General features: G+C 38.1%; 1 protein-coding gene across 6 annotated transcripts in view; it reads right to left on the bottom strand.

Moving 5' to 3' along the window:
* The window catches only part of Lin7a (lin-7 homolog A, crumbs cell polarity complex component), a 137902-nt gene that overhangs the window by 34099 nt on the left and 77186 nt on the right, over positions 1-26617 (bottom strand). For 3 of the 6 annotated variants that reach the window (XM_051139924.1, XM_051139922.1, XM_051139923.1), the window contains exons 3-4: positions 4276-4347; positions 1819-2028 (exon numbers count right to left, since the gene is read on the bottom strand). In XM_051139924.1, the coding sequence (XP_050995881.1) occupies positions 1819-2028; positions 4276-4347 (282 nt within the window). Of the gene's footprint in view, positions 1-1818; positions 2029-2818; positions 3316-4123; positions 4201-4275; positions 4348-26617 lie in introns of those variants that run through there. The other 3 variants (XM_051139928.1, XM_051139927.1, XM_051139925.1) reach the window with 2 other exon arrangements.

Here is a 26617-nt window from a genome sequence, read left to right as displayed (position 1 = left end):
ATTGTCGCAGTGCTCCCAAATTCATCATGAGGTCACTGCCAGAATGGATGCCTGATTGTGAAGCACTTAGAGCTGCACTCCTTGTAAATGTGTGTGTTAAGCAGAGGCTGTTTGCCCCCTTGATAGATAGTTCAAAGTCAATTTACCTATTAGATTGATGACGGATGGCATAGCTGGTTATGGTTGCTTTGTCCAACTACAGTGACTATGCATATATATGAGTGGATTTTTTTTTTTTGCTAATGTTCTTCGTATTTTTAAACCTATACTTTTCTTTTTTAGATCTGCAAAGTATACTCAGAGAAACAATAAATTAACAACCTGTGTATCATAATGTTTGACCCTGCTCAGAGTCTTCTACTAAAAAAGCTTGGCTCTACTATTATCATTTGATATGAGCCTTGAAAAGTGGTAATTATTGAAAGGTCAGTAAAATGCTTATCTCAAAGCATTACCTCCTTGAGGAAGTAGAGGCATTGGTTATCCGGGGATTGAAATGATCATATAAAGTATTCATGAACGTTTAGTTTTGATGTTCATTAAGAACAGCAGAGATCAATGAATAGTTTTGTTAATATAAAACCACTGCTTTGTACTATAAGTTTTAATTTTTAAAAAAATTATAAACATAATTTGAACAGGACCCCTGGGCCCAAATCTGCCTATCATAATGTTCTTCAAACTATGGTTCCAGCCAAGGACAATACAGGCCGTAAACTTCAAACCCCTACCCAGATCTAGCCAATGGACAGGACACTCTCCACAGTTGAGTGGAGAGTGGGGTATGACTTTCACATGTACTCTGGTGCCTCATATTTGACCATGTCCCCTGGATGGGGAGACCTGGTGGCACTCAGAGGAAGAATAGCAGGCTACCAAGAAGAGACTTGATACCCTATGAGCATATACAGGGGGAGGAAGTCCCCTTCAGTCCCAGTCACAGGGGAGGGGAGTAAGGGGAAAATGGGAAGGAGGGAGGAATGGGAGGATACAAGGGATGGGATAACCATTGAGATGTAATAAGAATAAATCAATAAAATAAAATTTTAAAAAATTAAAAATTATAAACAAAGGCAATCAACCAATTATCTTACTTCAAATATATGTTAGATATGGTGTTTTGAGCATAAATCAATATGGCTTCAAAGAAACCAAATCTAGTTTACATATTAAATCTTGTTCTTATAATAATTTTTTAGGTCAAGGGGTAAGTATATTTCGATAAAATCCTGTTTATATTTCTGAAATTTGTAATCTTAGATTGGTTATGTTTGATACAAGTAGAAGCTAAGGAGAAATAGTAAATTTTCTTCACAGGAAGCTATGTCTTGGCATGGGGTCTGTCTTTGTGCTGTAGTACTTGCCTAGCATACACATGGTTCTAGGTTCAATGCTTAACACTGAAACAAATGAACAAACTAACTAGCTAACCAACCAACCAACTAACTCACTTAGTAACTTACTAAAACAGAAACTCAAACTCAAGTGCTTATAGAAATCTGGGATGAAAATGACATTAAAATTATATTCTTCTGAACACTAATTGAATCACAGCATTCTGACAGGGAAAATCTATGTGATAAGTTCTGACATGATTTTTCAACTGTTGATATTTATCATACTTGTGCAAGATGAAATGAGCCATAAAAATATAAAATTACTGCCTTTATAGGTTTCTACTCTTCCAAGTTCAGGAAACTGGTTGGATATGGATATAAAATTTCTATCTGTACTATAATTTCAACATTGGTTATAATAATTGGAGGAAGGAGGGAAAGTAATTAGGGAGAAAAATCTGTGAGTATTTTATGAACATACCACTCCATTCACTGATAGCAGCTGGTCTCCTCTTTTGAGGCCTCCGTGTCTTTCAGCCACCCCTCCGGGGATGATGCGGGAAATATAAATTGGAGAATTTTGTTCCTTTCCTCCCATGACATTAAAACCCAGGCCTTCATCAGTCTTTGGCAGTTCGACTACCCGAGGGTGGGAGTGGCCTTCGCTGGCTGCAAAAGCCGCCACTGTTGCCTGGAAGAAAAGATGTTCTTTTGGTAATAAAACCAAGGCAGATAAGACTAAGGGCGAAACTTCTCAGACATCTCTCTAGCATTCTCCTGCAGAAGGAAGAAGCTTCCCCTGGCTATTTCTACATTCGTAAGGCTTATCTACTATGAAATATAAAGCCAAAGTCAAAACCAATGTAAAATCTTTCAGCATTTCATTAGCTACGTGGAAATCTTGATCCAAGACTCCAAATATTTATACACATATTACCTAGCATAATTATTGAAAGCATGTCAATCATGAACACTTCACGAGCAGACTGTACCATGCTTTTCCTATGGTACACAGTCTAAGTTGTTGCCTGCACATATATCTTCATAAATATTTATCCAGCAAGCTGATAAGCACTTCTGTATGCGAATGAATACATATATGTGTGTTCATGAAAATGCATGTTATCTTGCTATTGCTGAACACTGGCTTAGTAAACAAAAATAAAATGTTTCTCAGTTTTTCAATTTTGGGATGCCTTAAAGAAAATAAAAATTAAAATGAAGTACTAGATTATAAAGATATTATTGTTACTCATATCCATACTTTGCACTACTATGAACGGTATCTCATTAGGTCACCAATTATATCTTTCTTAATTATACACTAACATTTCAGGTAGTACCATTGTACCATCTGTTCATAGGCAAAAATGAACAGCTTGGGGCACTGTACTTATGTATACAAAATTTTACTTACTATGGTCATAGTTTCCATTTTAAATTGATGTGTTAGTTTCTTTCAGTTCAAGAGATCAACTTACCATCAGTTCCCACCCAATAGGAATAAAATAGCAGTTTCAATCAAGCAAAGATTCTCTGCCTGCTTCTTGTATCCCACTTCCATTAGCTTGCCTTAACCACAGCTGATTAGATGCTTAGTATAAAGTGATTTACTCTCAACACTGTGAAAGTATTGATTTCCAACTACTGTACATTCTTTGTCCGCACACCGCATTATCACATCAATTTAGCATTTTGCTACCACCTGCATTTAATGAGAAGATAAGTGAACGACATGGAAAATAATGGCTTGGTTTTAGCTACATGCATTTGCTCATGCAGACCCTGTTGGCATGCAGGGGTTTTAATGGCTGACATGGATGCAATGCAGACAGCCCAGAAACAACCAGAAAAGAAAATATTGTGCGGTTGCAACATTGCGTTGATCTCCTGCTCTTCTCCATGAGTAAGAAATGAGAAAGGGAAAATACTACAAAACTCACTTTCCCCTTAATTAAACCACGTCGGGATCAGTTTTCTGAGTGTGTTCCACTTCAGGACAAGCAAAGCATGATGTAATGGTAATCATAGCCTCTATTTATTTGCCCGGGTTAGGAAAGGAAAAAAAAAAAAAAGGCAGGGGAAACCTTACAAATCCACAGTATTTAGTTACGGAATGAAAGCTGAAAGTATCAGGGGAGAAATCAAAGAATAGATGATATAACACAAAGGAATTGAATGAAACAATTCTGATTAATCTCAGTTCTCACTTTTTGGCATTCATAGAAAGTCACGAGCCCCTTACAAAGGAAGTCGCATTCTGTTAAGACATTTCTGTATGTGTGAACCACGAGCTGCCTGGGTGACCTTAGATTACCACTCCTGCTTCCTAGTGATCCATCTTGCAGACAATTTCAAGATCCTTTTTCTGTATCCTTTTCAGCGGGACCTCTATTATCTCTGGGTTTGATCCTTTAAAGAACAAAAGTGTTCAGTACCACAGAGGTGCCAGGCCTTCCTTTAGGTCATCGCCACTTTCAGGAAGTTACACAGTACCCAGCTGAATACGAAGAAGAAGAATGCTGGCTCAGAGGTGCCAGGTGAAGCCTTTCCATGCCTAACTTACATCAGGGCTTTCTGCCTGTGCAAATGAGGTCTCATGCTTTATATAGGATACGGCTTCTTTTGCATCCGCAGGATGTACCAGAAGCCAGGTAGAACTTGATACAGTGAAGCAGCAGATTTGCTTGTGCCAAATGGATATTTAGTGACTTTAATGAAATCATTCTCCTTCCTTAAGCTACAGAAGCAGCAGAAAAGGTCAATTTTTCCATTAGGATTTTTACCTGGTAAGTAGTACTGGTTCTAGACTCTGGGCTGCCACTGAGGTCTAAATTCTCTTACAGTGTACACACGAGAATACCTGAAACACACACGCGCACAGTCAATTACTACATCACTGGGGTCAAACGTACTTTTAAAGTTATTCAAATCTTACCTTTGCTGTGGCCCTCGCACGGAATTCAGGGCAGCCATTAACAGTAATCGTTTCATGCATGTATTGATACACCTAAAATGTCATGTAAAAAAAGAGTGTGTAAGAACATATTAAGAATATCAATTCTTTCATTATAGATAGGAGGACAAATTGTCATTGTAGCAAGGATGCTCTCTATTACAACAGGTTGAATCAGTTATCTTGATTTGAACCAAATATAGGCCCTAGTGTGTGTGTGTGTGTGTGTGTGTGTGTGTGTGTGTGTTAGGTCAGTAAAGGCAATTTCATTTATTCAGAAGTTTCTAATCTTCCCATATTTATGAACTACAACAGCCCTATTTTGAATATTTTGGATGTATGTATGTATGGATGGATGTATGGATTTCTACCTGTAAAAATAAGTTATTAAGTTACATGGATAGTTGCTTCTTGAATTTGCCAAAAATTTATAAATAATCGATAGTCCACCAAGCTAAAGATAACAGTAGTCTTACTTTGACTTAAATTTCAACATGTTGGGTAATGTATAAGCTTTTGTAATACAGTGGTACATGATAAAATTGAGATGAAACAGAAAGGATGAGATAAACCTGGAGGTCATTTAAATCAGGTAGGGTTTTCTGTCTAATGGACTCCATTTGCACCTAGAGGAATTATGAGGCTGTGTTTCACAATACTTTCTGTCTTTTTGGTGATCTGGAAAATGGGGAAGGAGTGTTTACTAAGTAGGTTCTCTCTCTCTCTCTCTCTCTCTCTCTTTCTCTCACTCACTCTCTTTCTTTCTTTTATTCCTTCCTTCTTTCTATTTGAAATAAAACTTCAAGGGACCTAGCTCCTAATGACACTCCTTAAATAGCAGATAACACAACTAATTAGTGTTTTAGACACAACGGTAGAATAAATTGTTAAAGCATAGTAAATTAAAACTGTTCCCTCTAAAAGTCTAGTGAGGAGATCACAAAAATCTTTATGTACGTGATTTAAAAAATGCTTCTTCTTATAAAATCTGAAGTATGGGAAGTGACTTTTTGTTTTGTTTTGCTTTTTTTTTTTTTCTGATACAGAGTTTCTCTGTGTAGTCTTGCCTTCCCCGGACTTGCTTTGTAGACCAGGCCTGCTTTGAACTCGCAGAGGTCTACCTGCTTCTGCCTCCCTGAGTGCTGAGATTAGAGGCAGGCATCACTGTGGCCAGCATGGGGAGTGACTCTTAATGGGATAGTTTGAAGAAGATACTTGGCTAAAGGAAAATAAACCTTTCAAAATTTTAGACTGTATGCTTATTTTGAATTTAAATAATGAAGTTATAAAATCTATCACTTAGTGCATAGAGATTAAAAAGTCCATTTGGAATTATGCTGGAGAATTTTAATTTTTAGGGAGGAATGAACCATTAATAATTTTCTGAAAAAATGAAGTAGAAAAAAACTGCCACAAAAGGCCAAAAGAGTATTTCTTCTTTATAATTATTCTTATTTTAGATGCATGATTCAAGGATTATTAAAAAGTGCACAAGATTAGATTAATCCACCACTCTGCAACCATTTACTAAGATTTGGGATCAATGCCTCTCAACACGTTTAAGTGGCTCCCATTTCTCAAATACATTGGGTTGAGCCTCCACCAATACTAACCCAGCTTAGCCAATAACCAGCTGGTGTTTCCAGAGGTGAACTGTTGCAATGGCTTAGCTTAGAGTCATAGTAATGCAACTTAGAGTCTGTCTTGTGGCCTTAACCCTTGACTAATTAATTCAGGTGTTCAGCTTCTGTGGGAAATCTGGATGGCGTGAGAAGATCCAGAAGTATGTTATTCCATATTCTGCAGGTTCCAAAATGGCTGCCAAACCATTATCCCTGAAAGTACATTATTATGCTTCCTCAGTTCTTCCACAATATATTCTACTTATTATTTCTCATAGCTCACTAAGAGAAGCACTCTCCTACCCCTTGCCTTGCTTCTCTTGTTAATCCACTCTCTCCTTTGAGCCTTTTGTCCACCTCAACTCATTATCTCTTGCTGAATGCCCCTTGTTCATCTGCATAGTCTCACCATACCAGCACCCTTCACTCCAACTGCCTGGTCAAGTGCTCACTTTGTCTAGTGTGATTTTGGATATCTACTACCTTTGAGTGACAAAGCCAGGCCACAGATCACTGTGTAGAACCCAGCCTGGTTTTCGTTATAGCCTCTTCTATAATCTTGGCCCTTGCACCTCTCTAAACAAAGCAAACCCATTGGTTAGTGCAAACACAAGTAGTAAACATCAAATCCCCACTCTGATCTACCCAATGGACAAGACATCCTCCACAGTTATGTGGAGAGTGGAGATGACTCTGACATGAATTCTGGTGCTCTGTATTTGGCCAACTCCCCTTGGTGGGGAGGCCTGATGGCACTCGGGGAAAGATAAGCAGGCTACCAAGATGAAACTTGATAGCCTATGACCATACAGTAGGAGAGAATTTCCCCCTTGGTCTTGGACCTAGGGAAGGGGAATAGGGTGAAAGCAGGAGGGAGGGAGGAATGGGAGGATACAAGTAATGGGATAACAATTGAGTTGTAATCTGAATAAATTAATAAAATTAAAAAAAAAAAAAAAAAAAAAAACAAAGCAAACCAATCCTCTTGTCCAGATCTTTGAACATCCTTGGAACTCTGAATAAAATACTTCTCTGACTGGCAAGCATTTATTTAACCAAAGTTTAACTGGATGTTCAAAGGCTGAATTCAAGATTCATTTCCTTTGTTAAATGTTTTCCACCTGCCTCATGCAGGGTTCCATCTCTCCCTTTTTGGTTCCCGCCCTTGTGAATGCGCTGGGGGCTAATGTTGATTAGATTTCCCCAAAAAAGTGATGTCTTTGCTTGCTTTCACAGATGTTTAGAAAGACCATCACTTAGCAAATAATTAAAATCCTGACATCAACTGATTAAGACAAAAGGTCATTTTTTGTTAGTGAGAAAGTGTAAATACTTAGTAAATATTGCAGATTAAAAATAGTTATCCTTAATATACAAATTTGAATTTTCAATTAAAAACTGGCATTCCAAAGGGACAGAACTGTCTAGATAATTTCCCAGGCTCTGGAGATGGCTTGGAAACAAACCCTGGCTGTGAAGATTTCCAGTTGATTGATGTTAGCCAGTTAAGTGCTTGATTTCCCTGGGGCTCGATGTTCTCAACTGAAAAATGTGCCTTAAAATGGTGAGTAACTTTCAAGTCTTTTATGAGGATTGGATAAGTACATAAGTATTTGCCACGTGTAGTTAAATAACTAAAAGTTTGCTAATAGTTCTGTTGTTATTGTTGCTGGTTCTTGTTTGTTTGTTTTGTCTTGTCTTTTGTTTTTGTTTTTTGACACTGCTCTTATTTGACCCTGACTTCTTTATGGAAAATGTTCCCAGGACAAACAGTCTATGGACATCTGTACTTCTCAACTGGGGACAAATTTGTGCTCCAGGAGACGCTTGACAATGCCTGTGGTCACTGAAAAAATGAACAAGACAGCAATTCTGTATCTGAAAGCTCCACCACTCCAAACAAGAGTGGGATAGCATTTTAATCATTTTATAATGCTAGCATACTAAGAGAAATCAATCCATTTCTTTTATTATTTCTACAAATCATTGGACATTCTAAATACTTGGTCTTTAAAAATGAAGTAAGGAACACAGTCTAGTGATCCAGCGAGGCCAAAGTGTTGAGATACCCACTCTGTTTCCAACGGCTGTATCACCCAATAAACTTCCCGTGCCTCTCATTTTCCAAGGGAAAAGACTTATCCTTGTGTATCTTCTGTGTCAAGGACATCTATAAATACATTTGTCTGTTTTGAGGAAAGTTGTCAGGGAAAGACACTCATTTTGCCAGCTACCCAGAAAGGGTTCTTAAAGGCAAAAGAGAAAACAATTAACAAAGCAAAGTGGGGTTTATTACCCTCTGAAGTCCCTGTCTCAGATGTCTGATGATTTGTGCTATGGCATTTGTAGGCACAACCCACTGAGCAGGATGGGTTTCATTCTCAGGCAAGCGAGAGCATTGCTAGAAGGGTTAATGCTGTTCTACCTTCTACTTCCATTTCTGCAATTTCCTGACTTTGAAATACTCTCACAGATCCCATGACGTTTTGAACATTTAGCACTCTTTCTAAGCTGCTAAAGATTTAGACAGCTAAGTCAATTAGATACAAATGACATGATGGCGGTCTGTTGGCTCAGAAAGTTCAGTTAATCATGAGCTCAGCTAGCATTCTTTTCTGAGTTATTCTATGGTACTCTGTACTAAATCATTGAAAAACAAAATTATTTTCCAAAAACTGAGAGAACATTATTTTCATCACAGAGTGGTTATTTGAAACTCTGGATTTTGTTTGTTGTTTCTGGAGACAAGATTCCTCTGTGTGTAACCCTGGCTGTCCTGGAATCTCTCCGTGGAAGAGGTTGGCCTCGAACTCACAGAGATGCCTGCCTCTGCTTCCCTGAGTGCTGGGATTAAACTGCCTGGTTGCTATTTAAAATTCTCATGATTATCTTACACATCATTTTTCTTTTTTCTTTTTTTTTTTTTTTTTTTCTTTTTTTTTTTTTTTTTTTTTTTTTTTTTTCTGAATAGCAGATAGACTTTTCGGTATAGAATTTTATCAGTGAGAGGCGAGCCACTACATACAAGTAGAACCTACACTTTGACTTCCGTTTATCAACTAAGACCTCGATAGCATTGCCATTTAGATAAGGTGAAACTAAGCAGCTTAGATTCTAATATGTGAAGAGTTTTCCTCTTGAGTTCTCAGTTGTACAGAAGCTAAACACACAATGAAAGCGTTCAGTGTGTACTTCTCAATCTTGAAAATTCCCAACAATACACAGAGAAAGGAAAAATTGTCAGGCTTGGGTGGGAACTTCTCATGCTAAATCCCTTCTCCAGGAGACGTTAGCAGTCTACCATTTGTGCACCTCATCTTCCACCATGTACCAAACAGGCAGCCAAGGAGAGATAAAGTATCTGGCTTTGTTGGCATATCCCAGTATTCATAGTATACTCTAGTTATGACAGTGTTTATTTCCATTATTACTATTCTATGCATAACCAAAATCTTTAAACTGCTGTGCTTAACATGTGGCTGCTTAGCAGGCTGCAAGCTGAATTTTCTCTTGCGCTTAAAGCTACATTTTGACCTTTTGGTTCTATTACAGTAGAATAGTTTAATTGTGTCTTGTATTTTGATGTTATTTGGACATTTCTCTGCTCAGCTAACAGTTCCAGCATTTCATCTCCCCATCACAGTTCTATCCAGCCACGTGACTCAGCTGGGTTCAGGGACAACTCAGTTAGAACTAAGTGAGCTGCCTTTAGGAAAGCACTGTTCTTTCCCATTTCCCTCACCAGTGTGTGTCTATCCAGCTGGAGCTGCAGCTGTCCACTTCCAGAGAAAGGGCATGCGAGTGTGTACACATCAGATGTGACTGCTGAGGGCCCCTGAGTCTGTGGCACTCCACACAGCTGCTCATTCCTCTGCCTAGTGCAATACTGAAAATTGTATTTTTAGAGGACTGGAGAAATAGCTCAGTGGTAGTGGACAACATGGCATGTCTTTCAAGAGGGCCCAGGCTTGGTACCCAGGATTGACATGGCAGCTCGCAACTATCCAGGTACCCCATTCCTGGGGATCTGATATCCTCTTCTGGCTTACACAGGCACTAGGCACACCAATGGTGCATAGATATACACGTAGGCAAAACATCCGTACATAAATAAAAAATTAATCTTCTTAAGTCAAGTCAGCAAAGTTATGTTTTTTTTCTTGCTACTCTTGACCAAGAGTTCCAAATGTTATATTTTAAAGTAAACTCTTATGTAAAATCATGCTATCTTTAGTTGCTTTTTTTTCTAAGTCTCCCAATGCTGGGAGTTATGCTTTTGTGTATTAGAAATTAGAAATTGCTAATAAAAAGAACAAGAAATAGAGTACAAACCAAAACAGTTATTTTTTTTTTAAGCAGAAATGAACTCTTTGAAAGTACTGTTAAGGAAATGAAAAGACAAATTGTCTGGGAGAAAATGATTGTAAGAAACTAACTTATTAGACAAACCCTTCCTATCCAGAAATTCTGAAGACCTCTTGAGGTGGCTAATACAAAACCATCATATTAGAATCATTAAACTATTTGAGTAGGCATGTCATCAAGGAAGATGTGTATGCATGTGTGGAAAATACAAAAAGATAGTCATGAGGCAAATACATTTATAATAATAATTATAGCAACCTGCAAACGCACTAGAGTGTGAAGTTTAAAAAAATATGAACAATATAAAATGTAGGCAAGAACATCAAACAATGGAAACTTTCAAGCATTTGCTAGTGGGAATATAAAATGGTACAGCCACTTGAGGAAACGAGATAACAGTCTTCTACAGAGCTGAACTCACATGTACTCTAGAAATCAATTCATCTACTACCTATTTGTTCAAGACAAATAAATGTTGTATTCACATAAAAATGAGATGTGAGTGCCAAATAGCATCATTGTTTGCAATTGACTTAAACTACAATCCGTCAGAATAGCTTCCAGCACCTTTGTGAAACATGAAAATGACACGCAACTCAGTTAACTCATGAGCAGGAGGAGCAGAAAGACATGTGCATTTGCTATCACTGGAACAAGTGGAGGAGAATCAAAGGGCAAATGGACAGTGTTGTGATCCAAAGTTCAGCACACTAGAGTGTGCACTATTACTTGGTAGATGGTTGGCTTTTAACTAGGAGTGTCATAAGTTGTTAATGGATTTCTCAGTTCTTCATACTTAAAAACTCATTATTAAAGAATGTGAAGGTATTTGTTATGGTACCTGGCTCCATATATTCTTGTATATTTATTGACCAGAGGAATAATCAGACTACATTCACAATACTGAGACCTGAGTTATTCATCACAATGTATCAAACCACTACAGGTTTTCCGAGAATATATCTTAGCCTGGGGAACATAGAAACCATGAATCACTGGCTTATTTATGCCTCTAAGTTTAATCCTATTCAGCAAGGTAGAATCAGAGAGTCAATGTCTATAAGGTTCTATTATGAATGTGCATGCTATATATGATATGCTATATATGTTATAGTCTAACAGATCAGATATGTATAGTGGTGGCTTTAATAAAACGCACAAAAACTCAATTTAGGGTTATGTGTACACACACACACACACACACACACACACACACACACATATATATATATACCAGAGTCTCATGTACCCTAGCTTTGTCTCAATCCCTCTATATAGCCAAGCATGACTTTGAACTTCTGATTGTCTCGCTTCTGCCTCCAAGCACAAGGGTACAGCCTTAAGTTTTGCTTAAAGCCACAGTTATCAATGTATCCTTCATATTCATTTTCATAAATTGTTTTTACAACTGTGGAAATCAATTTTTTTTATATTACAGTTTTAGGATTCTTATAAACTAAGGTAAAGTTATTAAGTTCCTTGCCTGGAGCCTGTAACTATTATATTTAAGTGGTGCACACTGTCTACAAATCACAAGCAGCAGAATAACACACCAAGATTCAAATGAATCCAAAGAAAGGTGAAAGGCAATCAAATTCCTGAGTATACCATTAATATTTCTATAAACTCATTAATGTTGCTAGACACATAACACCTATTGAGACAAAGCATCGATAGAATAGTGTCACTTAGAATGAAAGACAAAATCAAATACACTTAGTTGTTTTTGTTTTTTGTTTTGTTTTGGTTTGGTTTGGTTTTTCAAGACAGGGTTTCTCTATGTAACTTTGGCTGTCCTGGGCTCACTTTGTAGACCAGGCTGGCCTCGAACTCATAGCGATCCCCTTGCCTCTGCCTCCCAAGTGCTGGGATTAAAGGCGTGCGCCACCACGCCCGGCAAACACCCTAGTTTAAAGACTGAAGAAAAGCATGATTCTATGGGACTGCAGCCTTCTGGTCCACCTTACACACTTGAGCTTTTGTGCCCTCTTTAATTGCTAGCCTACCTGCTATGAGAGGAAGGTGGCGGTGATAGTGTCTCTAACAAGGTTACAGCCACAAGATAGGCTCAGAGAAGTGCTTCCTGCTTGGGGGCTGGTGTAGGGTGTCCTCTTATTTTATAGTGTACCATCAGCCTAAGGCAATGAGGTTTGATTCAGACTGCAGGAGAACAGCTGCTTGACTCAAGTGTCGGGGTCCAAGTGACGTCCTCTAATCTGTGTCTTTCTAGAAAGAGGTGCATTAAAGATCTGACAAAGTGGTACTCTAACTTTCATTTCCTGTGGTGCTCTCACCTTGGATCACTGGGCTGGCGCTGTCAGAGAACAGGACACAGAAGAGGATGGGAGCGCTCCTAGACTTCCAGCTACACTACCGTCTGAAAAACACCGAAACCCCACGCCTAGTTCTCACAGCACGCATGCGTGTTTCTAAGCTCAGCTCTGAGACTCAGGCACTCTGCTACAAAGACGTCCATTCCACTTAGAGTTTCCTTTCAAGGGCATTAACTGGGCTACAGCTGAATGGAAATAGCCCATCGTTTGCGTCCAATCTTATGTTTTAAAGTGAATTTATGTGAAAATGGTGTTACTAGACTAGAGGAAAACGCGGTCTTAAATTCTAAGTGATCTCCAAGGCCAGGATTTAGATGTAGTAGATTAGGAAACTTTGTGGCAAACCCGATGCTCTTAAATATATGATCATTTGCCTACTTAAGTTACAAAGAAATGAAGGCTCCCCGCCCCCACCCCGAATTACTGTTTACAGATAAAGCTTATTGAGAAGAACACGTTAAGAAACTTCTCCTGTGTTCTACCACATAAATGATACGGAAGACATATGAAACTTCTTTGGGATGGTGTTTACAAAAACAAACAAACAAACAAACAAACACACAAACAAACAAACATTCCCTCTAGCCTGACAGTAAACAGTTTCCCTTTGCTTTTAGTCTGAAAATTCAGAAGTATGTACAAGACATGTAGGTACATAACACATTTCTTAAAATCTCTACCAATTTGGAAATTTCTGGAAGTTATTTATAACCCTTGTTTTAAGTGAATTGAAATGACTAGGCAGTATACTTAATTTTCCAAAGGGAATGGAAAATAGTTTGTTCAGTTTTATGGCTTCACAACTAATTATTCTGTTATATAAAAGCAAAATAATTAGTTGTAGAACTATAAAACTGAAGAATGACTCTAATTTTAAGAAACGGTGCCATTAACCTTTATTTCACTGCTTATTTTTTATAATTGGTTTATAATTCCAATGGGTACTTAAAACATACAACTTTCATAAGGTAGCACACATGAATTTGTGTGGATAACTTAATAACTTCACAGAGAAAACAGAGAACACAAATAACAGCGGGTTTCTTCAGGGTCCATACAGCAGGTGGCCAAGCCACCAGGGAGAAATATCTTTCCTTGTAGTTCAAACAGAATATTCCCTCAAGGCAGATATTCCTGTCCTGTCCTTGTCACATAGCCAGACTCTGCTGTGACAGGAAATGCCTGAGCAAAATTTGGGAACATGTCATTTCCAATTAGTGTAACGGTATTTAAAGTGAGTGGATTATCTCCGCTCGCTTATTTTGAGTGAGATTTTAAAAGGCTTTAACTTACGAATGCTGTTTGTGTTTGTTTAAAAATTCAATTGGAGCACACCTGTAGTCCCAGCATTCGGGAGGCAGAGGCAGGTGGATGGCTGTGAGTTTGAGGCCAGCCTGGTCTACAAAGTGAGTCCAGGACAGCCAAGGCTACACAGAGAAACCCTGTCTCAAAAAACATTTTTAAAAAATCAACTGGATTAGATGACTAGAAATCTCACCAAGACACTAAAATCTTAGCTCAGCGGTTTGAAATAGGCCAGAAAAGGTTTGTAAGATTTGTAAAAATCTGTTCCACTTAAGATACAACTTTGTCAGGAGAACACATCAACCACTTTGGAACCTTTCGCTGTCTAATGTCATTGTTTCATGAGCCATATCAGCTAATGAAATGGGGACCAAGGAAAAACAACTCAGTTACTAAGAATCAACGTGATGATTCAATTAGATTAAAATTATAGCTAATAAGGCTGTTGGCTGTGGTAATAAAAACTCTGGATACCCAATTAAATTGGGATGTTAGATAAACCATAGGTTTCTAGTTCATGTCATGACATAAACATTTGATATATATATATATATATATATATATATATATATATATATATATATATATATATCATAGCTAATACTCTCTGACAAATACATTAAGGTTAAAAAGGAGATTACAGTCTATCAAGGTTAGTGATGCAATTAAGGAGAAAACAGTAGAATTGGCAATGTTTGGCTCTAGAGAAGAGAAAGTGAAGAGAAAACCAGCGGGTTAATGATGAAGGATGTGGGATGATGAGGTTAGCTTGGGTAATGTCATCTGATTTCCAATCTTTAAGAGAAGTGCTAGCAGACAGCTAAATATCTACATGTGGTACTCAGGAAAACTGTAGGTTATAAAATATGATTTGCTAGTCCTTTATTTAATTGTCTTACAATCCTCTGTGTCTATGCGAGCCTTTCAGAGAAACCTACAGCAAGAAATTGAGTTAAATTCAACATCGGTTTTCTTTTAAATTTATAAGCCTAGCTTTTGTCCTATGTTGAAACTATCAAAACAAACAAAATTTTGTTTTTAATTGTTTTAATTACACATGCTCATTTTCAACTCAGTTATATCCCAGGAGAAGAGGATACAAAGAAACAATCTTTTACAAAGTGACATTGAAAGTAAAAGTAGTTTACCCACACTGTAGAAACAGCAAAATATAAAACTACACAAGTAAGAAACTAGAATATTCTATGGTTTCCCCTGAAAGAACAGCTACCAACAGTTTTTGGTATTTACTTCTTATCTATTTCATTTAGCAATTAAAATATCACTTGTTGCTCTACTCTTTTACAACCTGTCTTTGTTTTAACTTTTAACATAATCTTAGAAATTATGACATCTTGGTACATATTAAGCTCTTTCCACTTAAGCCTTCTTATCACTCCACTACAGATGTGCCACAATCCATTGGATCAATCGTTTAACGAAGAACATTTTGTTTTCTTATCTTACCACAATGCAAATAAGATTGTATTTTTATGAAAAGTTCTTTGGATGGATTTCTGAATCAAAAGTATTTGCGTTTCCAACATCGATAGATACTGATATACTGGGTCTCCTGTAAAGTTTTGCAAACTAAAAATAGCATTTAAAAAAAAAGAAAAAAAAAGAAGGAAAAAAAAAAAACTAGCCTAGTTCATCTAGAGATGGTCCTAAAAGCAGCTCTACTCCTGATGGAATGATCCAGATGTCTGACACTGGGGGAATCAATAAATAGAAGTATAGCTAGAGTGAATTACTACTTAGCAACATTAAAGGGATGAATCTTTGATTCATGTGACAGTATTTCTGGTCTTTATTCTAAGTGAAAGAAATTGGAGATAGAAAGAACAAACACTATATAATTTATTTATGCTTAATTTGCAAGAAATCATTTATCTGAATTTAGTGCTAGATTTACTGACTGTCCTTAAATTATATGAGAAATATTAAGCAATGTCACAGTTAGCCATTAATAATTCGTTGAATTTCAGATTGTAAGAGGTTTAGACGAATATTCAATATAGAAATAAGGCTATTTCAGAAAACGTATCATTCAAAGAAAGAATCAAGTAATGTTATTCAAATTGTAAAACAAAATCTGTCCAATTTATGGTCTAGGTTCATACTAATTCTGGGCTTTTTCTTTAGCAAAATAATTGCTGGGACAACATCTTAAACAACAGAATTCTGCAGTTGAATTGTCTGGTGGCTGCTTTGTCCTGATGGGGTTTGCTTTCCAGTCCTGAAAGAGGGTTTTTAAAAATCCTCAGGGTACATTTAAGTTTGTGAATGGTCCATTCCCAGCAATGTTGGCGGGGACTGATTCCTTCAGAAACCACAACAGCTGAATAAGCTATAAATATCTTTAAATTTGGATGAACTAATTGGCTTATTCTTCACAAATAGCATGCATATTTTATCCTTTGAAAGAGGTAGATTAGCATGTGCTGTTTGGAGGTCCGGAGCTACATCTTCAAGTTTGGGGATGATTTCTGCAGAGCGGATGTTGTGGAGGAAGCTCACACCCTTTCTTAGCTGGGAGGACCACAAAGCTGATGTCTCTAAGACTCACCCCATCCTATGTCTTCTTCACACCCATTAGAGGTTACAGTTCTGACAGAAGATTGTAAACTTTCTTCTGCCACCTTCTTCAGTAGACATTTGAGTATGAAAGTTCAGATAGAAAAGGCTGTTCTATCTGCAGTGAGTTGTTGTGGAATTTCCTATTCTTCATCAGCTACCCTGGAAAGAACTGAGTCTTCTTGTACCTGAAGACAAATTCCAGAACTCCAAGTCTAAGAATAATTTCTGTATCTGGGTCTCATATTATTTCTGATTTCTAAGGCTTGTGTTCCTTCCACTGCATTCTGTATGGCCCAGAGAATGATTTATCATAGCTGTGGTCCACTTCATAGAGGATCTGAATATGCTCTTGTGTAATCACATTGGCTATACTGTTCCTTATTTTTGCTCCTGATAATGTGGAGGAACTTTAGCCATTGCTGTCATCCTGTCCAGCTGGATGCTCTCGAAGTGCCCTTCCTGGCACCCATGATGCTAAACAAGCAAGAGAAACTGTTCTATATATCCACACATGTCTATCAAAAGAGTGACAGAGATTGTGGCCATATTTGATGATGATAATGATGAAGATGATTTCACTCAGGACACCTCGGCAGATGGAATAGATGGCTTTTTCCTGGACTCCTATCAGAACTGCCAGCTGGCCACTGGCCTGCAAGTGAAGGTCTGATCTACGGTAAGTTTCCTTCTGGTGGCCTTAGCCCTGGTTGCTTTGCAATGAGAAGTAGATAGAGCCTTGAATATCACTGCCCTGCTGTGTTATTTCCCTGCTTTAATGAACAGCTTAATATTTCTTGGGGGCCTTTGGTCTTTGGTTACAGAAGGTGGTACCCAGAAGAGCTCCACTTACAACCTGGAATGATTTGTTCATTAGTTAGGCACGTTATGCTGAAATCACTTTTAGGTCCACTAAAGACAGACTGGCTGATAATAATAGCTTTCAAAATAAATTACAACAAAGAAAAATGAAATATTTGGTTCTTTTTCTTCCTTCCTTCCTTTGCTTTTCTTTCCTCCATTCCTCCCCCCTTTCCTTCTTATAATCTCTCTTGTTTGTACGTACATACTGGTTTGTGTGTTTTAATGTTTGGGCAAGTACACTTTGTGTGTGTGGGGGGGCGTGTGTGTGTGTGTTCATATAGAGGCCAGAGGACAAGTGTAGGTGAAAATCCTTAGGAGCATCTCATGTTTTTTGAGGCAAGGCCTCTCCTTGGAACTTCTCATTATGCTAGGATGGCTTTTCAGCTAGCCACAGAAATCCACCAGCCTCCATCTGTCTCTACCTCCCCAGTTCTGGGAATACAAGTGTGTTCCACTACACATAGTTTTATTCTGTGGATTACAGGGATCAACTCAAAGCTTGGAAGGCAAACACTGACTGAGCCATCTCCACATTTGGTCCCTTTACAAGGAAGTTATACAATGGTTGAGGTATAACTGTGTTAACTATGACCAAGTAACGCTTGCCAATGCTACAGTGGGTGAGACATAACTTGTTAATTTTTTAAAGCCTGTAAAATATTTTGGTCTGCTCATTTATTAATTGCATTTTTTATGATGTGAATGTATCTCCTAGGTCTGATTTTGCTTCTGAAATTGATCATATTAAACAGAAGGACCGCCATCAATTTCTGTTATAAGCAGTAATGGTCCAGGTAACCTCTACAAGCATGAATTAGCCAAAATGAACCGTTGTTTCTAGAGACAATAGAGGGATTGTTCCTGTGAGTTTCTGGTCACATTTTCACTCTTAAGATAATGCTTAAGCTCCCTCCCTTTTCTTTTCTTTTTTTTTTTTTTAAGTTTAGAAACACAGTATTGAATCATTGTCACTGAGTCCAAGGCCAGCAACACTTACAGCATGCACGAGCAAAATGCAGCCAAAACATGCATCTTCTCTGCACAGCGCATAATAGATTTCTAGCGCTCAGGCACACTGATAGAACTTCATCTTGGACCAATCTAACAAGTAAAATCACCCACAAAACTGCAATGGTGTGACAAAGAGGGCAAAAAGCATGCTTCTTCCAAGGATGAGATCTGAAAGGAGGCTGAGCATTTCTTCCCTCACCCTTGGCTAGGAACTGCAGTCTGAGCAGCGAGTTTTTAAGATCTTTGGGGAGGGGGGGGGACAAGATGGCTGTGCACAGTATGGACCGTGTCTAGAGGACTGAGTAACAAAGCCTGTGAAACGGATTCAAGGGAACAAACCAGGGACTTCAAGCTCCTCGCCACATTTCAGCTGGACAACTCTCAGTTGGGAAGGTACCAAGAGTATGCACTCCGCTGAATACAGGAGAGAGCACAGACACCCTGGAGAACAGAGAGTCATCTGCAGCAGCTAAGGTGGCAACAGTGTGGCACCGCAAAACAGAATACATGCGACTTAGGACTAGATGCCATTCTTCACGTGGCATGAATGAAGATTTACAGATGTCTTTCTTCTGCTCATGAAAAGTGCAGTGAATTAGCCTTAACTGCTAGGTGCACCTTGCACACCTCATACATGTAGAATTTTAGAACAGTATAAAGCTTGTGAGAAATTTTATGTTTTCAGAACAAAGGAACTTTGAAGCTGGATAAGACATGAAAGGATTTATTTCTCTCAGCATGCTGGACGCTGACAACCTGCATCCTCCATGTTCCAGCGTCAAGTGCTTCAGTTGCTGTTCTCCATCAGAACAGGACAACTCTCAAGACAGCTTCGGAGAAAGCTTCTGGTCCCAATTGGTCCAGCATCTCAGACTATTACACACAGGACTTTTATTAAGCCTTGAAGTTCTCAACAGTCAGAAATTGGACCACAAATGATATTTCTACTTTGTTTAACCATGTCCCCCATTTTATTTGGGCCCCTACAAAGGTATTATTCACCTCAAATCAGCTAGAAGAAACCCTAAGAAAATGACACCCCAGTTCCCTTGGGGGGTGGGTAGGTTTTTTTTTTTTTTCGGTTGCTTTCTCGGGATATAGATGTGTATTTTCATTGGAAGTTGGTTATAAGTTGATATTGGTCTTCTCCAGAGAGAAAACAAGATTCGACTCAAGTATGTCTTTCTTTTCCTTTCTTTCTCTTTCTTAGGTTTAGAGATAGAGCTGAAAAGAAAGAAGGGGGAATAGAGAAATTTTTAGGGATGATAGGACAAAAAGTAGATTATAACTATGCTCACAAGGTTATTTTTAATTCACTGGTATAGAAATTTGTAATTTGATGCAAAACAAGTTTAATTTTGATACATTAATATAGAATTCAAGTTTAAGATTCTTCCTCACAGGCATTATATGTATTTCTACTCTAATGTGAGCTATGGTACCCATACCACTTGAGTAGAATACAAGGTTTACCTCCAATTCTTTGAAAATTTTACTGCAGGCTGTGTAGGATAAGTAAGTTAGACAAGTTAATTGTCAATTGATCAAATCATGGTCATTTCAATTACTAGTCTATTTATATCACAAGAATATACATCTTAGATGTAACAATAGGCATGATTCTATAGACAGGTGAGATAAAACACTTAGATAAGGTGTTCAAAAACCTCAGAGTCCTACAGAATATGGCATTTAAAGATGTTTATATTGTTTTAATGGTTCTTTGACAATAAAACAGTTTGACTCGTGGCAGCACCTAGCCTACCTCAGGGATGATGATGAGCATCAGTGAATGTCCTTATAGAGATGGCTTCAAATGTGGCAAACAAGCCACTGGACAAATTGTCCTCGTTTCGACCACTGACAGAATTCTGTCTAAAACTTGGCAAGCTTAGATGCAGGCAGAGTTGATGGCTGAACTCTGCCAAGACAGGGTAAGCAAGTCCTCAATAGTTTCTGCCTCACAAATATGTCAGTCAGATATATTGGGCCAGAAGGCCGCAGATGATGCTCCAATGTTTTAGAGAGTTATAGGTGACTCTCCAGGCAGCAAACTATCTCTGTCATATTTGGTTTTTTTTAAATATGGAAGCTGTTAACCTGCATTTCCTGTTTACTCAGGTGATTGATCTTGCTCCTTCTCAAGTCTCTGATGGGGTTGAAGACCAAATAGTTTAGTTTCACAATTAAACTTGGTTGTCGAGGGTTAGGATGTTTTGGGGTCTAGATACATGTTTTAGGTTCATAGAGATGAAGTATGATAGATATTGAGTTACAATCAGAATTTTAGACTCACCAAGATAAGAAAACATTTTCTTCAGGTTGCCACATACAAACAGCCAAAACACTATGAATGTAGCATAAATTTAATTCCTGATTGTTCTGTGGTTCTTCTTGTTATATGTAGTTTATTTTATACATGTATAGCAATGTAAATGTATATGTAAGATATAAATATTTAATTTGAAAATCTTTATAAAGAAAAAGAAGTAAACAAACGAAGAATTCTGGATTGGTCTCGTCTTTGCTTTCACTACACTGATTCGTCATTACTGCAACATCAGACTACACTTTTCACAGAAAGTAGCTTTCTGTCGGAAAAATTATAACCTTTCTCCCATGATCTACTGCACTAGTGTTTGTTCTAAGTGCCTGCTTGTTATCTGTGTAATTAATCTCATAAGATGAATAATACTTCTGTAAAGCAGTCACTAGGTCTTAAGCTGTAACTAAAGATGAGACTCAAACATTTTAGCTTTGTCAGAAAAATAAAGGAGAGAATCAACTGGTTTTAAGATGGATGACAATTTGTAGCCATCATCGTTAAGGGTGCTCTATTTCCAGCTCATTCCTTTATCAGCAAAATATACACTCACTAAAAATGATTCTGTTTTCCGTTTTGTTGCAGATTAAAATAGGAAATCGAAGTAGATTAAGGAAATGAGCACAATCCAACATTTTTGTTTTGTTTTCTTAAGTGAAGGCAGAAACTATAATAAAGGTTCAAGGTTTGTTTTACAACAAGGTAGCTATTTTATCCTCTCATGGAAGGCCTATAATCAGTTTCCAAAGGTACACAGGGACCTCCCCAAAATGATATTAACAGAGATTTTATTTGGCTTGGCCTACACAGATTGCCCATGCTCCTTTTCTTCTGTTGAGTTCTCTAATCATGTGCTCTAATGACGATGGTTCAGTCACCTATGAACTGTAGGGTACTCGTGACAAGTCCTGTATTTATTAATAACAAAACAAAATAAAAAAACAACAGAAAAAAAACCCACAAGTGAAATAACAATTCATTTCATTCAGTATGGTTCTATCATTTGCCTGCGAAGTTCAGCATTTCATTTCTCTCTTCACCACAATAGAATTCGTAGTGTACCACATTTTCCATTATCCATTCATCAGTTAAAGGTTGTTTCCATTTCCTGACTATTATAAATAGAACAGCAATGAAGACAGCTGAGAAGTGTACCTGTGGAGTGTGGTGATGAGGACTTTGGGCATATGTCAAGGAGTGGTGTAGTCTGAGCATATGGTAGATTATTTTTAGTTTTTTGAGAATTCGATACATCATTTGTTATCAACCTTCCCAAAGTGGAGGCCTTTTTTAAATACAGTTCTTCATGTTGTAGTGACTCTAACCAGAACATTGTTTTGTTGTTTCTTCATAACTGTAATTTTGCTATGGTTATGGATTATAAATATCTGACGTGCAGGATAGCTCATACATGACCCCCCAAAGGGGTCGTGACCCACAAGTTGAGAACTGCTGCTCTACACTGATTTCCAGGGTGGCTAGAACATTTTACAAATGCACCAACAGTGAACAAGGGTCCCTTCCCGATCCCCCAGCATTTGTTGTTTTGTTGGTCTTACACATTCTGACAAGGGTGGGGTAAGAAGAAACTTAAAAGTTCTTTTATTTGCACATATGTAATTGCTAGAGACAGACAATGAACATTTTTGAGATATTTCTTAGTCATATTTAAATTATTTTAAATTATTGTATTTTATTTTTCTTCTTTTGAGAACTCACTGTTTAGGTCCCAGGCCAATATTTTTGAGGATGGGTTCTTTCTTTATTGTTTCTGTCTTTCTTCCCTTTCTGATCCTTTGCTTTTTGATCTGTCTGTCATATATGTGATATAAATGCCAAATACATAGTTGGCAAAAATTCTTTTCCAGTTGTGGGCTTCCTCTTCACCCAATTGTTTTTTCAGTTGTGCAAAAACTTTAGTTTTATGAAGCAGCACTAGTCAATTGTTTGCCTTAAGTCTTGGACAAATGGAATACTATTCAGAAAATTCTTTTCTATGCCTATATCACATACAGCATTTTATATATATGTGTGTGTGTGTGTGTATGTGTGTGTGTGTGTGTGTGTATACATATACACACACATGTATGTGTCTATGTATGCATATATTAGCAGTTTCATGCACAGTATCTCTTGTTTGGGGCTCCTAGCTCCAACCTTCAGATGTGATTGCATATCAAGGGGTAACTGCAGAAACCAGAAAAGTAAAAAGAGACTGTTGGAGTGGAGGGTAGGGAAGCAATAGAGAGGGGAATAGTAGGTAAGAAGTGATCTAATGGGGACATGGGAAATAGAGCCTGAGGGCAGTTCTAGCTAGAGGTGGCAGGGAGATAGATACAGAAGAAGTAGACAAGAGGGTAAAGTAACAGAAAGGATGTCTAAAAGGGTCTTAAGTAATTATACTCTTAAGCATTTACCTAAAAACACCTATAGTAAACACAAGTGTGAATAAATATGCATTTATGGTTTAAATGAAAATGTCTAGTCTTGGCTCACAAGGCTTTATTTAAGAGTCAAAAATCATTGAATGAAACCCCAACATCAGGCATGAGAGGCCCATTTTCAGTTCTTGGTCAGGGTTGTCCAAGAAGCTCCCCTATCATCCAGGTTATTGCCATTGTCGTCAGTTGACACTTAAGAATGGAAGGTAAGTCCCCATGTACTCCACACGAATGGCCCAGAGGCCTCATGAGAACTAGCTTTCCTGATTACCAGAAGTCTCCATGCAAGCTTCCAAAGGAGAGAAACAACCAAAAATGCTACCCAGGTTTGAAGAATATGAACCACACTAACCACAGCATGGCACAGTAACCCTAAGAGTGCAGTTGCAGTAGTGGCTTGCATGTCCCAGAAGTAACCAGAAGCTCTCAAGTTGGACTTTCCATTCACTCAAGCAAGGAAATCATGCCTGGTACTGAGAACCTAGCCAACTTCCCAGGCAGAGCGATGTCATGGATCTTGGAGGAGCGCCTACAGCTGCTAGTTCACTATGTCAGCACAACCCATAACTACATTGTAAATATCCGTCTTTATACTCAGGTAATTGTAGTTCTCACCCCTCATCTGAGAAACATCTCTTGCAATGGTTGAAAGCACAATCAACATGCAGTTATGAGCTCCAGTTCCAATACAATATAACTCCTCGACCTAAGGCTTACGTGTCACTTAGGAGGGTGTTGAGAGAATGTAACAGCCAGAGGATCAGAGATTTGCTATGAGATTGTATTACTTACACCTTAAATAATATCTGGAATTTTCTTTTTCCAAGATTTCAGCTGGATTTTATAGATTTTTTTCTTTTTAAAAAATATCTGTTAATGCATTATTTCCTCAGATCTCCCATGTATTCTATTAAATTGCAGAAGGGATTGTTATCTATCACTCTGAGAGTACTGCGTGATCACACTTCTGTGTATTTCTAGGTTGAAAATGGAACAATTGACCAAGAAATGAGGATTGAGATGACATGGCAAATCACTTCTACAGGAGAATTCGTAAGACTTGTAAGTTGTAACTGTGATTACCCACACTCCATTCTGGAGCTGCGTAAGAGATTTGTTAAACTCACTTCCATATCAAAACCAAAGGGGGGGGGGAAGAGCAACAGGAAAGAAGTAGATCACTTTATTGATGCAACAGAACTCAGAAAAAATGATTTGGAGAAAACAATGGTTGTTTACATTTGCTATGATAGGGTGAAGGCATTTGAAATTTTTACTTGGAATTTTTTCCCCAGGAAGTAGGCATGCATTTTCATTAGGGACATTGTTGGAAAATCCCCACGAAGCAAAACATCTGCATCATGATCACAACTGTCAGAAACAACCCCTGCCATGCAAAGCAGTGAACGTGCTTGTCTCAGTCAGCAGAGATGCTAAGTCATTAAAGAAGCCCAGGCCTGAAAATGAACCAAATTGCATTTAACATTTTGAAGTGATATGCCAGCTTTAATTATAGTATGAAAGAAGAAAGGCACGAAAAGGCAACATTTTTATATGGAAAAAAAGTTTCATAGGACATTTCTCTCTGAAAAGATGAAAAGTAGGTCAGTTTTATCAATGTGAATAATGATTTGAATCCGAATGCATTATTAACCTGCCTTTGGGGATGACAGGAAGCTGCCTTTGTGTTTTCCCATCTTTCAGATTAAATCATATTTAAAGAAACAGAGCTAGTTTGGAAAAGACGGAAGGAAGATAAGCTCAGGAAATTTTCATTGTGTTGAAATGTTTCATTAGTCTCCTCTTCCCTTCAGAGGAGTGATGCAATTCAGGGTGGACACATAGTCTCTTTCAGACGTCGGTGGTTCCTGTCCGGTTTGCCCATTCATTTTTATCCAAGGTCATTTTTAGCATAACTCAGTGTTAAGGGAAACCAATCCTTGGGTTATTTAGCTATTTCGAAGTCTGTAGTTCCCTCTTCATGTTCTCATTGTCCGTCTGAATGCACATCTGAAAGACTTTGTATTCAGATATGTAAGATTTCGAATCCTTTTTATTGTCTATGGGGAAAATTACCTATTACAAAATTAAAGAAATTCTGTGTTGATGTAGCAGAGAGATGTGGAACCTATTGCCTGTGGTCCATCCTGCTGTGTGATAAAACCAAATGCATGCTTAATTATACTCCCTGGATTTCATTTCTGTATTATTATTTGTATGCCAGGAAGGGAAGGCCTATTTCCCATGATTGAGCAATTGAGAAAAGAGATGATGTCAACGACACAAGAAAAACTCCAAGAAAGCTGTAAAATTAGAGGTTTTGCTCTGGTAGTTGTCGAATTTGAGTAGGGTGGCTACTCAGATTATGTTATGGCAAATATGGCCAGAATGTGAGTTGCGTAGTGCCTTCCTACAGATTGAAACATTCTCTTCTGGAGGAAACTCCAGAAAGCTTAAGAAAGTTACAAGGTTCAGAAATCTTAGACAGCTATGAGATTGATAAAGCTTCTCTCTGATGTTTCATAAGCAGCCAATTATTGGTGAAAAGGGGAAAAAGTGCCTGTTGGTGCTGCCTGAGAGCTAGGAAGGCAGTTCTAGGCATGTAGCTTTCACGATGATGTATTTATCATGTTTAAGTGGACCCTTTGCAGACTCAACTGCTTTTGAGTCATTCAAGCTCCTATAAGTAAGCTGTCTCAATGATGATTCTGTCAGTAGCCCCAACTAGTTCACTAAACTAGATCATACAATCCTTTCCATGATGGGGGCCCTGTCTGGGGTGAACAGATACTTGTTCGTGTCTCATTGCTCAAAGTCATACAACAAGATCATTAAGGTACCACAAACACCTAGTCTTCGTGCATAGTCACACAGAAGCTCTCAGCTAGGTCCTGGATCAGATACCTGGTGTCTTATGAATGTGAGGATGAATAGGCCCCTGGATATGGAGTAAGGAGTTAATAATTGAAAGTGTGTGCTACTTCCTGGGGAGAATGATGAGGAATCCAATTCCTCGATCAGAGGAAGCACGTCCTTCCACGGAGTCCAAAGTGTTTCTTCTTCAAGTTGCCTGGGTCTCAGAATTGCTGCCGGGATTCATTCTGAAGCGGGGGAGTCGTTTTGCCTATATTGTTCCAGTTGGCGTGCAAGCCACTATGAGCCATTTCAGAGATGGGTTTTAAAATGGCAATTTGTGGACTAGACAAGGAGATAAATGTTTGAGGGACCCAACATAGAATGTGTCAGTAGTTAAAGAAAAGTGAGGTGTGTGTGTGTGTGTGTGTGTGTGTGTGTGTGTGTGTCTTTGTGTCTGTGTGTCCGCATGCGCTTGTAATCTGTTTTAGGGGAGTTTGTTTCAAATGAAAACTATGCTTCCCTTCCTTTTTTAAATCGTAAATAAGAGAAACCAATATTTGTTTCCATTCAATAAACATATTCTTCAAAGACCAACATTAATAAAGATAAGAGTTTCTCACTTTTAAT

The sequence above is a fragment of the Acomys russatus genome, chromosome 31 (genome assembly GCF_903995435.1).
Source record: "Acomys russatus chromosome 31, mAcoRus1.1, whole genome shotgun sequence".
NCBI classification, from domain to species: Eukaryota; Metazoa; Chordata; class Mammalia; order Rodentia; family Muridae; genus Acomys; species Acomys russatus.
The sequence above is the reverse complement of the archived record's forward strand: the minus strand, read 5'-3'. Positions and strand labels throughout refer to the sequence as shown.